General features: G+C 33.8%; 2 protein-coding genes and 1 non-coding gene across 3 annotated transcripts; 1 reads left to right on the top strand and 2 right to left on the bottom strand.

The window, feature by feature from the left end:
* Positions 1-2464: 2464 nt before the first annotated feature.
* On the bottom strand, positions 2465-6317 carry LOC131623663 (alpha-L-arabinofuranosidase 1-like). The gene is made up of 17 exons (XM_058894673.1): positions 6150-6317; positions 5983-6037; positions 5639-5835; positions 5422-5543; positions 5182-5335; positions 4971-5040; positions 4611-4756; positions 4487-4532; positions 4342-4394; positions 4100-4244; positions 3888-4006; positions 3724-3798; positions 3511-3617; positions 3253-3309; positions 2936-3134; positions 2653-2793; positions 2465-2560 (listed from the first exon to the last, which is right to left on the bottom strand). The coding sequence occupies exons 1-17, from the start codon at positions 6315-6317 to the stop codon at positions 2465-2467; spliced, it is 1950 nt and encodes a 649-aa protein (XP_058750656.1).
* On the top strand, positions 4840-4912 carry TRNAK-CUU (transfer RNA lysine (anticodon CUU)). Its single transcript has one exon. It is a non-coding gene; the product is annotated as a tRNA-Lys (tRNA).
* A 1472-nt stretch (positions 6318-7789) lies between the features above and the next one.
* LOC131623712 (alpha-L-arabinofuranosidase 1-like) lies at positions 7790-12572 on the bottom strand. Its single transcript, XM_058894728.1, has 17 exons — positions 12350-12572; positions 12006-12201; positions 11489-11543; positions 11053-11252; positions 10814-10935; positions 10554-10707; positions 10286-10355; positions 10022-10167; positions 9857-9902; positions 9721-9773; positions 9490-9634; positions 9238-9356; positions 9052-9123; positions 8862-8965; positions 8461-8716; positions 8210-8356; positions 7790-8112 (listed from the first exon to the last, which is right to left on the bottom strand). Exons 2-17 carry the CDS (start codon positions 12171-12173, stop codon positions 7963-7965), a joined length of 2007 nt encoding a protein of 668 aa, XP_058750711.1. The 5' UTR covers positions 12174-12201; positions 12350-12572; the 3' UTR covers positions 7790-7962.
* Between the last annotated feature and the right edge of the window lie 4222 nt (positions 12573-16794).

Here is a 16794-nt window from a genome sequence, read left to right as displayed (position 1 = left end):
CTCACACAGGTTACGTCGTTTCTCCTGGTTGGAGGAGTCGCCTTTCACGTACTTCTTGAGGTGGACCTCCCGTATCAGCTTTTATATTTCTTACTTTAAGTCGTAGTAGACGTCAGTATGATGTCCTTTAACCCTATGGAGCGTACTTCTTGAGGTGGATCTCTTATATCAGCTTTTCTATGTTGTTTTACTCAGTGTTAGATTGGGTGTTGGTCATAAGTAGCACATCATCAGAATCATTATCTTCTGCAAGTGCATATTGCGCTTCATTGTTATATTTCGCTCATGCTTCCTTCTTTCTTCTATAGTTTCGAGCATAATGGCCAAATCCTTAACAGTTGTAACACTGCACCTCTTTCACGTCAACTTTCTTCCCAGAATACTTGTTGCTCTTGTCTTTCTTGGTTGAATCAGAGTGATTCTTTGAATTCTTGCTTGACTTCTCATCACTAGCAAAAAAGATTCTCGTTTTTGCTTTCTCTTTTCTAGATTTATTTGTAAATCTTGCTTGCATTGCATGTTCAACTACCTTTTTCCTTTCTGAGTCTCTCTGCTTCAACCTCATGTCACGAGCCTCTATGAAGCTTAAAGTTCTTTCAACTTCATCTCATCTTGGTTCTTAGACTCTTCAATGGACACGACAATGTAATCAAATTTGCAGTAAAAAATCTCAACACTTTCTCAATCTTCTGAAAATCATTCATTGATTCACCACACACCTTCACCTGGTTCTAAATAGCACCACACATGAAAAGTATTCCGAGACTGACTCATTTCCTTCATCTGAGCCATCTCGAATTGCTTCATCAACGTCTGCAACTTCACCCTTGTCGGCTTTTCATCTCCATATTACAAGTTCTTTAACTTGTCTCACGCTCCTTTGGTCATTTTTTCTTCAATTATCTTCTCGAACACATCAGAATCCACACACTGGTGAATCATGAATAGAACTTTTCCATCTTTCTTCCTTTGATCCTTGTGTGCAACTTTTTGAACATCATATGCATTTTCTTCCAATGGTAGTACTCCATCATTCACGATTTCAGAAAAATCTTAAAATTTGAAGATGGTCTTCATCTCTAGAACTCACAGTTCCAGTTTTCACCTTTAGAAACTGGTAGATTCGATGGAAATTGAGTTGCCATTACAAATTCTCTATGAATCGCAACTCGGACTACTTGATACTAATTTGTTGGAACATATGGAACAATTAGATTTTCAAGAAAGATGAGAGAAGAAGAAGAAGAGAGAAAAATTAGTAATTGTAAAAATTGTATTATGAAAATTATTGTTTTCTCTATTAAAACTATACAAAGTCATGTCTATTTATAGGCGATCAAGGCCCAAGTCCGAAATATAGAACTCAAACCCAAAATATACAAAGTTTTATTTTGGTTTCGACACAATAACTAAATATTGTATTTAGCTGACTTTTTCCTACTTTTTCGACTAGCTACTGCGACACAATCGAATACTAACTTTTTTATAAAATATTGAATTACAACTTCTAACATGTTCTTCCAACACAATGTTGGTGTTATAGGCTGTGAGATAAGAAAGGGACCAAGGATAGGTGTGGTTGTATGAACAATGCACTCACATTAATAGTGACTTTGGTTTTTGTTAAAAGTGATTATAATTAAGATGGCAAAACGAGAACAGTGAAAGTGGCAGCTAAACAGCAAAAAGAGACACAGTAAAAGCAGCTAGAGTTTTATATGCGGAAACGTGACCCTCGAACGAGAGCTCATGATATTATGTGAAAATTCAATATTATATTACGGTACGTTACATTTTTGGATTGAATGCAAAATTCTAATTGTGTTTAGTATTTTGAGACATCTTGTGCCTTGCTTATTTTTTTATGAGATGCCTCAAGGCTCAATGATCAACCTTTATTGACTGTGTCTTCATACTTTACATTAATAAATACCGTTTTTTCAAAAATATATATACTAATTATTAATATATGCTTTTTTATTAAGCAATATCGATTTAACCTTGTGGGCTAATTGAGTGGTTCTAACTTCGTGTTTTAACATTGAATTTCCTTGTGCGTAATGGATATTATCTTTTGCAATCATCAAATTAAATAGTAGATAGCAAAACTTGTTATCCGTGTAGATAAACCTGAAGCAGTATCATTTAAATTCACTGTATATGCTATGAACATTTCATTTTTCCCATCAATTACAAATTCCACACATTTTCTTTCCCAACCCTTTTAATATCACATTTTCTGGTTATTTCTCTTGAGCTTCTGTGTTGAGAGCTTCTTCGCCTCATTATCCTTACAAACTTCCCTTGTCTTGTCACTTGAATCCATTGCCACATGTCCTTATCTTTTTGTTATTCTGCTATCTTTGTTGATTCAACCCTCATTCTCTTTTATTTTCATCTCAAGGGTATCATTTTTCTCTAGGTACAACTAGTATCTGAACACTATATACCATTATTATGAATATTATCTTATCATATCAAATACTGTTAATGAAACTGGAGGAATTATGACAATCATCTCATTAGAAGGACTCTTAAGTTGACTTTGTTGTGGTGTTATCTGCATACAAAAACAAACTCAATATTAGATACATGATATACACTAGTCTTATGTATGTTACAAGTTGATATCAAAGGAAATAAATGATGAACCTTTTTTGGGTCTAAGAAGCTATTCTCATCAAATGCATTTCTAGATGTGAGTACAGTCTTTGTTGACGCAGTTTGAATCTTACTCCCGAATCCCTCGAGAGAAATCTTGAGATTCACTTTGTTGTTCCCTATGTTGGCAACCTGAAGAATCAAATGCATAAACTCTTATTATCTTATCCCATAAGTGTCTGTGTCGTGTTTGTGTCACGGTGCTACAGAGGTCTAAACAAACTCTAACTCTAAGATCAAAATATACAAAAGGTATACTAGTTTGCTCATGTACCTTTATTTTTAAGTAAGTACTATTATTTAGAGGATTATGGCAAAGAATTGCAGATGCAGCCACTGAGTTGAGATCAGTATTATGAAGTTTTGAGTTGAGAAATGTTGCTCCATTTGACTCTCTAAACATATACTGCACCCAATAGCTAGGAGTTCCATAAGCTTGATTATTGTCAAAAACAATTGCATCTGGGTTCCACCTACAAAATTCCACATCTCAACGTTGCTAATGTTTATACTAAACATTTTCAATTACTTCATCAATGAATGTAACATGGAACTTATTCTACCAACTTAAGATGAAATAGAAATACATACATTCTGTCATGTGCATTTACAAAAAGTGGTGCATAGCTTGCCATTACAACATGATCACTGCGTCAAAAACAGAAAATTTTAATGGTGAGTATGAAATAGTACATAACTTTACTGTTAGAACCGACCGAACATGCATCCTGACTATACTGTCAGAAAAACTTTCGGTACAAGGATCCAATACACTAGAATCCGCTCTCGCTCTTCCACTAAAATATTTGCAATAAGATCTCGCAATGCAATATAAAGGTTTAATCTTACCTGTTTCTTTCTAATCCAATAAGGAATCCAGCTTCAGACACAGCTCCCAAAAGAGTTCCATGCTTAGCTTGTTTCTCTCCAATTAGAGCATACTCACTCACAAAAGCCTACAACACATTCCAAATTTCCAATCATGCCAAATTATCACACAAGATTGATTATAAGAAAATATTTTGATACAAAAAAAGAGTTAAATGAGAATTAATACGAAACCTTTGGTCCATTGCGTGGTGTCTTATCAAAAACATGAGCATTACTAAACATATTTCGCGCATCAAGAGGATAAGTCTGGTAAGAAAATAAGAACCAAAATCAGAAAACAAATTACAAATATATTATTTACCAAAGAAAATGAAACTAAGGGAGAGGATATTTACGTGATAATCATACAAATCAGCCGGATGGTCTAATGGCCTGAGAGAAGCGTCACAATTTGAAATGATTTGAATATCTGGATAAACACGCCGTATAGCGTTGTAGAAGGCTAGGTAATTTCCTAATCAACAAAACAAAGCTCATTCAAAAAATCAAATTAAATTTTGACAGTGCTGTGTGCAAATAAGAGGAAAAGAGAAAGCATAGTACATACCATGGTAATTTTTTTTCCCACAATCTTCATTTCCAACACCGACATATTTTAGGTTAAAAGGTTGTGGATGTCCCATAGATGCTCTAACGGATCCCCATGTTGAGGTGGCTTTACCTCTAGCAAACTCAATACCATCAAGTGCTTCCTACAAATTATAGTAACATTGTTTCAAAAACAAGAGAAAAAGCAACATCAAATCAACATGGATGTGATAGATACATAGAAGAGGAAGAAAAATGTACTTGCACAAAAGGTCCAATGACACTTGTATCAATTTCATCAGTATGGCTTATACCTGTATACAAATTTGACAATGAACCTTATATTAGAGAAATTGTGACCGAAAAGCTATATTTTATAGTTTATAGCAATAAATGCGAAATATACCGTTGTTGAAGACCCACACTGGTGCTGCACCAATGTCCTCTGCTAGCTGCAAGAGAAAAATGGTTTATTTATCATGATTGAATCTTATAAGAGAAACAAAAATGTGAATAAGTATGAGACCTACTTGAAGACCCTCAAAATAACCAAATGCATCATCTGTCCAATAATTCCAAACATCACCAAAGTGTCCAGGTCTTTGTTCCCATGGTCCAACACTATCTTTCCACCTAAATGCATTGCTCAATGTTTTTCCTTCAACAAAACAACCACCTCTTGCAAAACAACAAATTGCATTATTGGTTTTCGAAATTATGAAATTGTTTTTAATCTAAACTTAGACACTCTACCAACAAGCCCGTCTAGCTCAGTTGGTAGAGCGCAAGGCTCTTAACCTTGTGGTCGTGGGTTCGAGCCCCACGGTGGGCGATTTATTTTTTTGGCCAAAATAAATATATTCCTCATTTTTCATTCTATGCATGTGTACCTGGAAATCTAAGAAAAGCTGGTTTCAACTGTAAGAGCATGTCAACCAAGTCACTTCTGAAACCATGTCCCTATACCAACACAAATTTGAAGATTTATGTCACAGACATGAGATTATTATTGTCTGTTGATATGGAGTTTATAGTTAGAAAAGTGTAACCGGGAGTTTATAGTTAGAAAAGTGTAACCGTCGAAGAAAGATTATAATAGACCTTAAATGTGTCGACGGGCATAGCCGATATTTGATCCAACCATAGCTTCCCTTTTTGAGTTGTTGTTAAGACAAGATTTGAATTAGAACATGATGCAGTTGCTACTAATGTTGTTTCCATCCTTTTCCACTCTGAAACCTCTAATGCAGAACCTCTGCAACATCATCAATTATTTCTATTATCACCATTCTAAAATATAGTCTCTCTAGCTAGGAATAGGATTTACAACATGGAGCTCACTTGACATTGCTAGAAGCCAATATTTCTCCACCTTGTGCTTTTCTGAATGATACCGTCATATCTAGTGCTCCTATTGAACGAACAAAGAACACTACCTTGTATTTCTTCCCTTTCACAATATTCTGAAACAACATTTCATCGTCAATTAAGAAAGTGTGTATTATTAGTATTGAGTTTACGTGTCAGTGTCAGTTTCGTTTTTTGTTGTTATACTCACCATGCCCCAAAAACCTGGGTTAGAGATTCCAACACCATGAGAAGGACACTTATCACACAACACATCAATTCTCAAAGCAACCTTATTGCGTTCAAAACAAGAATTAAGCTCAGTTTGTACTAGAATTGATGATTCCGTTCCAACTATGGTCCAAGGATCAATATTCGACAGAAATCGCGTTCCCCCGGCTTCAAATCCTGAAACACAAATTCATATTTGAACACTAACCAACAACATGATGGTATATGCCGTTGCTGTAATTTATAGGTTACTTGCTCTCCAAGAAAAAGAAATTCTAGTGTGTTACATATTTAGAAGTTTTCGAGAAAATAGAAACTAATAACCTCTATTGTTCACAAGTTCCGCCCACAATCCCCCAGTACCGGCATGATTGATCTCCTGCAAAATAAATAAAAATTTCTAAATTTGATATTTTTATAATATTACAAAACAATGTCGATTTTTTTCGGTTGAAGGATTGTGGTAATCTAGCACCATAATGATTGTCAACCTCAAAAAATATTCCAAAAAGAGTGTTAGGAATAGGCCTTCCAGATCCATGAGAAGCATTTACAAATAGAGTTGAAATTTGGTCAGCAGCATTGCAATGAAATGCAACACAAGAAACTATAATGAGGTAGATCCTAAGAAAACTGCAAGAAGCTTTTGAGAAACTCATTTTGTTGTACTTTTTTTTCCTATCAGATTCAACACCAAGTTACTATTGATTTCTTTGTGTTGTTTTTTCATGTGTTTATATGATACTCTTTTGTGATTATTAGTGACAAAGAGTATGTGTGGCTATAAATTAGCAAAGACCCGAGTCAGTAGTAGGATTGAGCGAGGTAGAGTTTGCGTAGCTCATGTTACGGCGCTGTTAAGTTCTATGGATAATTTGCATTCTGTTTCATTTTTTAACTAATAAATTATAAATAAAAATTCTAATAACACATTTTTACACACTCTTCAACATATTCTTTTAAGTCTTTTTTTTATTCTTCTTACAATGGGTTGATCTATTTTAAAAAAGTTAGTTAATATTTCTGCCATGCGTGATTAATTATTTAATTCTTTGCTTGATGTCTCTGTCGTTGTTATTTCTAATATATTTTGAAATTACATGGAATTACACTAAATAGTTATATTTAAAGAAAACAAATTAATTTTTGATTTATTTTTTTAGACGGTTTAGGTTACATCTCAGTCGGAAAATCAAACTGAATCATTGTATTAAAAAAAATCATTTGAACCAAACTGTTTTAATTTACTTAAAACCATATCAAACCATTTGAAGAGTATTTTTTTTCAAACCAGATCATTTATTAAAAAATCGAACTTATATATTTTTTTTATTAAAAAAATTTAAAATTAACTTTAGCATTTATCATTTCTTGTTTCAATTCATCTGTTATTTGATTTGATTTTAAAATAGTTTGTGCTATATGGTTCGTTTCACTAACCAAACACAACAGTTTGATTTTTTATGATTGGGTTCACAAACCAAATATAATAAATATAACGTTTCACTAACCAAACACAACAAACATAACCGTTTTATGATTGGGTTCACAAACCAAATATAACGTTTCATTAACCAAACACAACAAACATAACTGTTTTATAATTGGGTTCACAAACCAAATATAATAAATATAACGTTTCACTAACCAAACACAACAAACATAACGTTTGATTATTTATAGTTCGGTCCACTAACTAAATATAATAAACATAACAATTTGATTATTTATGATTCGGTTCATTAATCAAATATAATAGTTCGATTATTTTAAATTTTGACGGCTTTTTTTACCAGCGCTATTGCCTCGTAAATTGACCTCTTTCTAAAATTATGAAATGTACTGACTTAACCAAGCACTTGGACTCGGATGATAAACGAATTCCTGTTAAAGAACGAAAATTCGATAAATTCCGAGTCTGATTCTTGGTAGAAACAATGTCATTCCCCTGAAAACTATAATGCGAAAGAAAGAAAAATTGCCTTTTAAAAAAATTAAAAATTAAACTATATGTCAACAAAAATGTTTTAAAAGAGTATTACTAGAGGTTCTCTTCAATATATTTAGTTTCAAATTTTAAGGTAAGAGGCTGGCTTGCACTATAAGACAAGATATTATTTACACATGGAAATGCATAAAATTAAACTTAAACCAAACTATATAATTATTATTTACACATGGAGCATTGTTAAGTTACATTACAAACTATATGAGCAAATATGCTATTTTTTTTGGTTAATTGCAACAGTTGCATATTAACCAATTTCATCCCATTTATTTTTTTGGGTATAATTTGTCATTACTTTAAATAGAAGATCTTATGGAAGAATCACTCTCTGGCATCATCAGCTTATTGGATTCTTTCAACAAATCAAGTAATGTGAATGAATGCGGCGGAAGTATCGCATTCATGTCCTTCCCAACATTTTGAAGTAGACTCTGGATTGGAACAATCTGCATCAAGATTAAAATAACATAAGCATAAGCTAATTCGGAACGGTTTCGGGAAGCGTTTATCATACATGTTTGGAAAAACTGAAGCCCGAGGTACCTTTTTTGGCTGCGAGAAGGAATTTTCATCCATTACATTCGCAGATGTAAGCACACTTTTTGAGGATCCAGATGACTGCAATGAATTTGGGTCCAATCCACTGATAGAAATCTTGAGGTTCACGGCACTGGCACCGTAGTTCACAGCCTGCAAAAGTTAATTGTTTCAAGGCGATGAATCGATGTTAGTGCAAACCAAAGTATATAAGATGACTCAGAAATGTGTAACTGATGCAAAAAAAAATTCGTTACCTTTATTCGCAAGTAACTTTTCTTATCCACAGAATTTTGCCAAGTAATTGCTGATGCAATTAGTGTTTTCGAGGAATTCGTTTGAAGTGATGAACTTAGAAGTGTTGCTCCATTTGACTCTGCAAAAAATAACTGCATCCAGTAGCTAGGAGTTCCGTAGAGCTGAAAAGAGTTGAATACAATCGCATCGGGGTTCCACCTCCTATCGTTGGCATTTACAAAAAGGGGAGCATAGCTAGCCATATCGATAATGTCACTGCGCCAAAAGAAAATAAAAACGATGAGTACCATATTTAATGAACTAGATGAATATCGTACGCTGATTTCATCAGCGTTACGATCTAAAGCCGGTGAACAAATGAACTGTCTTCCTATTAAATGCATTATGAACTTCGGTAAACCTGTTCTTTTCCAGTCCAATGAGGAATCCAGCTTCGGCTAGGGCTGCCAAAAGACTTCCTTGCCCGGCATCCTTTCCAGTCACCGCATACTCACTTACAAATGCCTGTAAAGTGTTCGACCAGATTGAGCGCAAAAGCAAATGCCAATAAACAATTAAAATAGAGGGGTTTTCAGGAGAGTTCGTAAAACCTTTGGACCACTTCGTGTTACTCGATTAAATGTTGATGATCTAGAAAACATGTCATCCGCACCGGTATAAATCTAGTAACAAAAAAACAGTAAGATAAGACACTACGCGTGAAGGTATGTTACATGTTACATGATAATCGTGCTGTGTCTATATCTGAATTGAAAAACCGTGCTGAGATATATTACATGATAATCATAAAGATCAGCAGGGTGATCTAGAGGAGTCGAAGAAGCGTCGCAGTTTGAGATGATTTTGATATCTGGATAAGCTTGTCTTATTGCACTATAGAACCTCAGGTAGTTTCCTGGTCAGTCAAAAAAAATTAACAGAAAAAGACGTGGCATTGCATTAGAAATCCGCACTCGTTACATATTAATATTAAATCCAACAATAGTTTTTGCGAGACATGTTGGCATAAATAAGAAAAACACGCATACCGCGATAGTTCTTTTTTCCACAATCCTCATTTCCGACAGCAACATATTTTAGGTTAAATGGCTCCGGGTGTCCCATAGCAGCCCTAAGGGAACCCCATTTTGAAGTCGGGTCACCTCTCGCAAACTCAAGACCGTCAAGGGCTTCCTGTAATCAAGATTTCAAGATTCTTAAGCCGACTTTCTCTAATAGAAAAAGAGAAAGTAATGAAGAAAAAAGTTGACATAACATACTCGCACAAAAGGTAAAACGGCGGATGTATCAACTTCATCGGTATGGCTTACACCTACAATGATATATCTCGATTAGAAAACAAACACAAATTTACTAACTCACCTTGTTAGTATATAGAGATAAACATAGAAATACCATTATTGAATACCCATATCGGTAAAGCGCCCAAGTCTTCTGAAAGCTGCTCAACAACAATAATATATATTATTTTACTTGCATAGCACAAACTGAATGCGTGTTAACAACGGTATATACGAACATCATAGTCGTCTAAATCAAAATTTGAAAAAAGGCGCTTACTTGGAGAAATTCAAAATAGCCGAGTCCATCATCAGTCCAGTACTTCCATACATCACCGAAGTGCCCTGGTCTCTCCTCCCAAGGTCCAACGGAAGCTTTCCATCGAAATGCATTTCTTAAAGATTCGCCTTCGACAAAACAACCACCTGATGCAATGTATTGTAAATTAGCATTGCAAAAAGTTATTTGATCGGTTATTAGTAAACATGCCAAATCACAGTTCAAAACAAATAGAAAGTAATTTAAAGATCACTTTAAGCATACCCGGAAATCTGATAAAACTTGGTTTCATATCTACCAGCATTTGAAAAAGATCATTTCGGAAACCATGTCCCTACGCCAAGTCAAGGACGCATATCTCATTAATAGGGTGGGGGAGAAAAATATAGTATTACTAACATTGACATCAGATATCAAAATTTACTGACATTACATATCTTCGAATCAAATGTTATATTTCTAAATACGGAATATGCAACGAATTTACACAAACAGCTAAGTAAACATAATCAAATTCAGGATGTAGGCTAACCTTATATGTGTCCACTGGCATAGCAGACACTTGGTCCAACCATATCACACCCTTTGCAGTTGTCGTTAATTGAAGTCTTGAGTTTCGACTCGTTGCCTTGGCCTCCAATACAGTCTCAACCTTCGTCCAGTTTGAAAAATCAGATGCAGAACCCCTGCAAGGTCAATAATCAGTATCACTAATAGGTGCAAAAGATAACTTTTGGGATTAAAGCTTTTTAAGTGTCATGTCTCTCTACAGCACATAAAAGTGGAACTCACGTGATCACGGTTGAAGCAAGGTTTCCCACACCGTTTGGTCCAGTGAACGAAACTACTAGATTAAGTGGTCCAGTTGAACGAGCATAGAAGACAACTTTATATTTCTTCCCTTGCTCAATATTCTAAAAGTAGTACTCACTGAATCAGCAACTAAGGAGTAAAAATAATTCGTAATGAAAGTAATCATATAAGGATCTGATTTAAGATCAAATTGATGCAAGGGTATGAATTAGTCTTACCATGCCCCAGAAGCCAGGGTTATAAACGCCAACACCATCAGCAGGGCAGGTATTGTCACATAACACCTCCAATCGGAGCGCAACCTTGTTACGTTCAAAGATAGATGTACGATCCGTTTCAACATTAATATCCGTTTCATTTCCAATAATTAACCAAGGATCAATATTTGAAGGAGTGTTAGGGCCCCCAGCTTCAAATCCTGAAACAAAAATTCTCGATGTTTCAGTTATACTGGAAAACAGTAGCGTATTCAAGCAGAATCTCCTTAAGAAAGAGATGATAAAGACACTACAAGCCTCTCCTATAATCCATTAGGTCTGCAAAGAGAAGAAGTTCGAGGGCACCAAAACACAAATTGGAAAAAAAATTCAAATATCGCGGAAACCTTCTAGTGCAAATTTTGTCATTTAAAATTTTAGAGAATATGAAAATGACCTCTGTTGCTCACAAGCTCGGCCCACAGTCCACCAGCTCCAGCATGATTGATCTCCTGTAGACGAAATTCAAGGATTTCATCATTTTCTGTTATTCTAATCACAAGACATTGTCTATGAAGCACAAACACGGAAACCGGACGTGACACAGACACTGACAAGTTGACACCAGTAAAAATTTGAAAAAATGAATAAATCAAACATAACCACAAGTGACAGTGTCCGACCGTGGCACGAACACAGACACACATTTTTTCGGAGGTGTTTGTGCGTCTGTGCTTCTGAGGACATTGCGATTCAAGTACAAACAAGTGTGTCTATAACTAAAGCTAACTTCTATCATAATAAGTTTGGTTGGTACAGTTTATTCAATAACTCATAATCCACAAATACAGTAGATGATGATATGCTATATTATAGCTCTCTATTTTTCCATTTCTATGATTCAATTTTATCAACTTATTTTAAAATCAATTATTTATAGTAATCATGATATACTAAATAACTGTGATCCTGACCTCAAAGAATAGTCCAAAAAGAGTATCCGGTATTGGCCTACCAGAAGCCAGGGAAGCATCTACAACGAGTGTTGCATTAAGATCAGCATGCACTTTAGCATCAAAGCATTGAACCAAAAGACAAACCACTGTAAAGAGTTGAAGTACAAAAACACAACATGAACCCATTTTTGTATGTTCACAACATTCAATCTATCTGCACTCACAACAACAAAACATAATAAAAAAACAAAACAGTTAGTTACATATCAAAAAAACAAAAAACATAACAAAAACTGTTGTAATTAGGTTTGGACAAAAAAGGAAACATATGTAACAAGTTAAGTATATCATTAGAAACTCACATGATAGATGAGTGTTTGTAAATTGTATAATACTGGGTGAAAGGGTGAGTGGTTTTTATAGAGAAAGAAAAGTTGAATGATGGAAGCGAATAAGAAGAGTGATGTTGGATTTTGATTTGGATTGAAGGGTTTGTTGGAAATGCGAAGTGAATTGTGAGTGAATGAATGGAAAGAATGATGAAGGGGTTTGTTTTACTTTTAAGATTTTGTTTTGTTTGTGTTGTGTGTGTGAGAACTGAGTGGGGCCTTCTTCTGTTTTGTTTTTGCCGTCTGCTTGGTTTGACGCAATCTTAATTGCTGCGTGTCATTCTAACTAAACAAGATAAACTACATTTTGTATACAAATAAATTGCTGTTTTTTTAGGAAAAGATAATGATGATAATGGAATGAAATCCTAAACATTAATTATTATTTATTTTAATATTTAGAGTGGTATATAGTTTTTTAAAAATGATGGTAATAAATATAAATAGAATATATATAAAAAAATATATAAATGTCTCGTTTGAGGGAGTCGGTTAAGAATCTTATCAGACAAACCCATCTAAACGTCTCGTTTGAGGGACTAAGAGTCTCCTCATACAATTTCGCTCAGATGTCTCGTCTGAAGGGTTAAGAATCTCACCAGTCATGTTCACTTAAACGTCTTTTCTAACGGACTTGACTAATAATCTCATCAGGCGAGTTCCTCTTAATGTTTCGTCTGAGGGATTAAGAGTCTCATCGGACAGACTCATCTGAACACCTCGCCTGAGGAACTCGACTAAGAGTGTCGTCAGATATGTTTATCTAAGCGTTTCGCTTGAGGACCAAGAGTCTCATTAGACAAATTCATATAAATGTCTCGCTCGAGTGACTAAGAGTCTCATCAGACAAACTCATCTAAATGCCTCGCCTGAGGAACTCGATTAAGAGTCTCATCATACAAACTCATCTAAACGCCTCGTGTGAGGGACTCGACTAAGATTTCCATCAAACAGGATCACCTATAGCGCCTCACATGAGGGACTAAGAGTCCCATCAGACATACTCGTCTAAACGACTCGCTTGAGACATAGGCTCCCGTGATGCAAAGTTAATTAAACACTTCTCTCTTTACTGAGCCCAGTGTGCTTGAGGGACTGTACAGTGATATATTTGTGAAGATCCGCAAGGTGCGATGAGATCATATCGCCTATAGGGAGCGACGAGATCATATCGCCCAGGGGAGGATGGCATCGCCTATAATCAACTCCACTCATCCAAGATTTGAAAATGTGAGAAATGACGTGTCTTGGTAAGAGATAATGCAGAAAAAATCAAGAAAATAACTCACGACTCCCTAAAAAATATGGATTCAATTATTAGCTATTATTACTAGGATGAGCGGTTGCTAATTTTGAAAAATCTTAAATCTAGACCCATATGGCTTTATAAATATCTCCGTCTTAGGGTTAAGATGAACAATCTGATACGCATATAGGAAACACCTCTAAAACAAAGGTTTCATCCGCGTGAAATTACTCTCATCCTACAAAAACACTAAAGTTTCTGACAAGTACAATCATCATTCACAATTAATATGCATGAGATGCATTATTCAATTCTTCTTACCTTTCTTTCCCTCTCATCTATGTGTTTTTTTAACCAACAGTTTAATAGACATATCTCAATCTCCTCAAAGAGAATCATCGGAAGAGACTTGTGATTCATAAAAAGTATAACCATTAACGAACATGTTAAAAAATAAACAAAAATATTTGAGAAGAAAAGAGAAAAATGTGTGAAAAAATATTTGACAAATAACACCCATTTATATAAAATATGCGACATGGATAGAGCAATACAATTAGAGGACTTATATTAAAAATGTCAGTACAACTGCTAGTCTGCTAATAGTAGAAAGAGTCTTGTAACTAAAGACTAAAATATAATTTTATTAAATTATAATAAATGATATTTTTGTAAATATAAGAATATATAATTAATTAAAAATAAATACTGATTATTTATATTATTTTTAATTAAGTAAAAAAATTAAAATATATTAAATGAAAAATGGAAGGTGTTAAGAAATATGGTTCAGGTTAAGAATTGTGGTTGGACCTAATTTAATTCTACAAAATCGACTAGTAGGATGAGAATTACTCCCACTTATAAACACATGTTTAGGCTATATATTACCCGATGTGAGACTCTTAACAGAAATCTTGTTTCTACTGACGCATTCACAAGTTCTTTTTAGAAGAAAAATATATTTGAAAGCAAGACAGGTTGAAAATATTTGTGAAAGGATAGTAATTTGAAAGGGAGTGAGGGATAAATGGAACAAATTCGTTAAATGAATGATATTAATTTAATTGAAATGCACGCACATTACATTATAAGAAGATTTTATAGAATCCGTTAAAAATATACGTTGAATGTTAAGAGAAGTTTAATTTTTATTTTAAACACCTATAAAATAATATAAATTAATGATAAATATGAATTAATAGTATAAATTATTTTACTCAGTAGTAATAGACTAATAGTAAAACTGGGAAAAAAGGGGAACATTTGGCTCTTTATACTTACTATATCTATACTCATTCTCCTATATATTACGGAGAAAGAGGGAGACAAAAATCGGTACTTTGGGAGTTTATGTTTTGTCTCGTTGTAATTGTTTAATCATTATTTAACACCATGCAATAGCACTGTATAAAAGTACTATTCTTAATTATATTTAAAATTTATATTCATTCTCTTGCATAAAAATTAAAAAACAAAGGCACAAAGAAGATGTCTAGTTTAAGAGTACAAATGTACAAGCGATCGTAATCCATGAAGAAGATTTAAAGAATTGTATTTGGTTGCTTTGAAGAAATGTAAATATCTCTATGAAAGATATCATGGCTTGACTTTTATGTCTATCATATACTTAGTGTGGGAGTGCTTATCCACAGTTGGTAATATGTACACATCACTCTGCCACATCAATTTCTTTATTCTTCAAACTATTTTACTCCCTTTATTATTATAAAATGAACATCATTTTAAATTTCATATAAATAAATTAATATATTTAAATCAATTCAAACCAATAAATTAAAATACTAAAATTTTTAAGTGGTTGATTTATAAATATTAAAAACTTATCTATATTAATATTTTAAAAAATATTATTATTAGAGGTTAAACCATGAACTAACAATTCACATTCATTTATCTCAACTAACAAAAAATCAATTGAGCTATTCCATTACATCAATTTTTTTTAAAAAAAATTAAGTATATATAGTAAATTTGTTTCTTAATCAACAATCATCATCTTCAACCATTTCATCTTTTTCAAAATAGAATTATTAAGAGTCCTAAATTTTAGATTTGAAGAACATTTTTAAATTAAAGCCATGAAATTATTCGTAAACATAATTCATTGTTATTTCTATCCAGACAACAAAGCAATGTTATAAAAAAAAGGTTTTGGTGACTGTTGGATAGAATGGATGGAGGATTGTGTGACTTTTATTATTCTTTATGTTTTGATGAATGAGATGAATGAGAGTCAAATTAAGGATTTTAAGGTGGGGAAAGGGTTGACACAAAGGGATCTTCTTTTACCATTTATTTTTAACTATTGTAGCGGAAGGTTTGTCCAGGATGATGAGATAGACATTGAATGTGGGCTTGTTCAAAGGATTCTGTCGCGGTGCGAAAAATACTCGAGCGAATAAACGCTCGAATGATAATTAAGTCGCTGCCGAAGTTTTATTTTTAAAAGGAAAACATTGACAAAACCCTTGAAGGACAAAAATAAAGTCATTGTAACCAAATTTAAGTTCAAGGGTCAATTATGCACAAAGAATGTATAAGCACCCCACGGCATCTGTTGTAACCAACAGAAACCGTTAATTAGTCTTGAAAGAAATGTTATATTAAAGTGTTAAGTTTCTTCTCCTTATTAAAAGTATTTACAAGAATAAATAAGAAAGGACTAAAAAAGGTTTCATTAGGGTGCTTGACGAGACGTTGGATCTCGCTCCTATGTATCCCCGAGTGCGATGGAGAACTCCAAGCTACGTAGTTTTTGGTAGCAAAAAATTGTTGGATGGTATATTTTAACTGTTAAATGAGTTTAGTCGCGCTATGGTAGAAAAAGACTTGTTGATTGAAATAAAAATATTTGCGCTTGAGCAGTAAATGTTTGTTTAAGAAATTGCTTGGTCGCGCACGGGCGAAAATGAATTTAATTGGTTTTGGTTGTTTTTATGTGGAAGATAATTATTTGAATTAGAACAAGACGTACGCATTGCGTTTGCTTACTTGAGGATAAAAGGGTGTGCACCCGATTATTCCCTTTTATAATTCAATTTTATTTAAAAAAAGTTTAAAGATCGTTATTAATTTGTAGAAGATGAATGCTCGAACTAGAACGAGGCGTGCGCCTCACATTCTGTTATTCGAGGAATAAAAGGGTGTA

The sequence above is a fragment of the Vicia villosa genome, unplaced genomic scaffold (genome assembly GCF_029867415.1).
Source record: "Vicia villosa cultivar HV-30 ecotype Madison, WI unplaced genomic scaffold, Vvil1.0 ctg.000077F_1_1, whole genome shotgun sequence".
Lineage (NCBI taxonomy): Eukaryota > Viridiplantae > Streptophyta > Magnoliopsida > Fabales > Fabaceae > Vicia > Vicia villosa.
The sequence above is the reverse complement of the archived record's forward strand: the minus strand, read 5'-3'. Positions and strand labels throughout refer to the sequence as shown.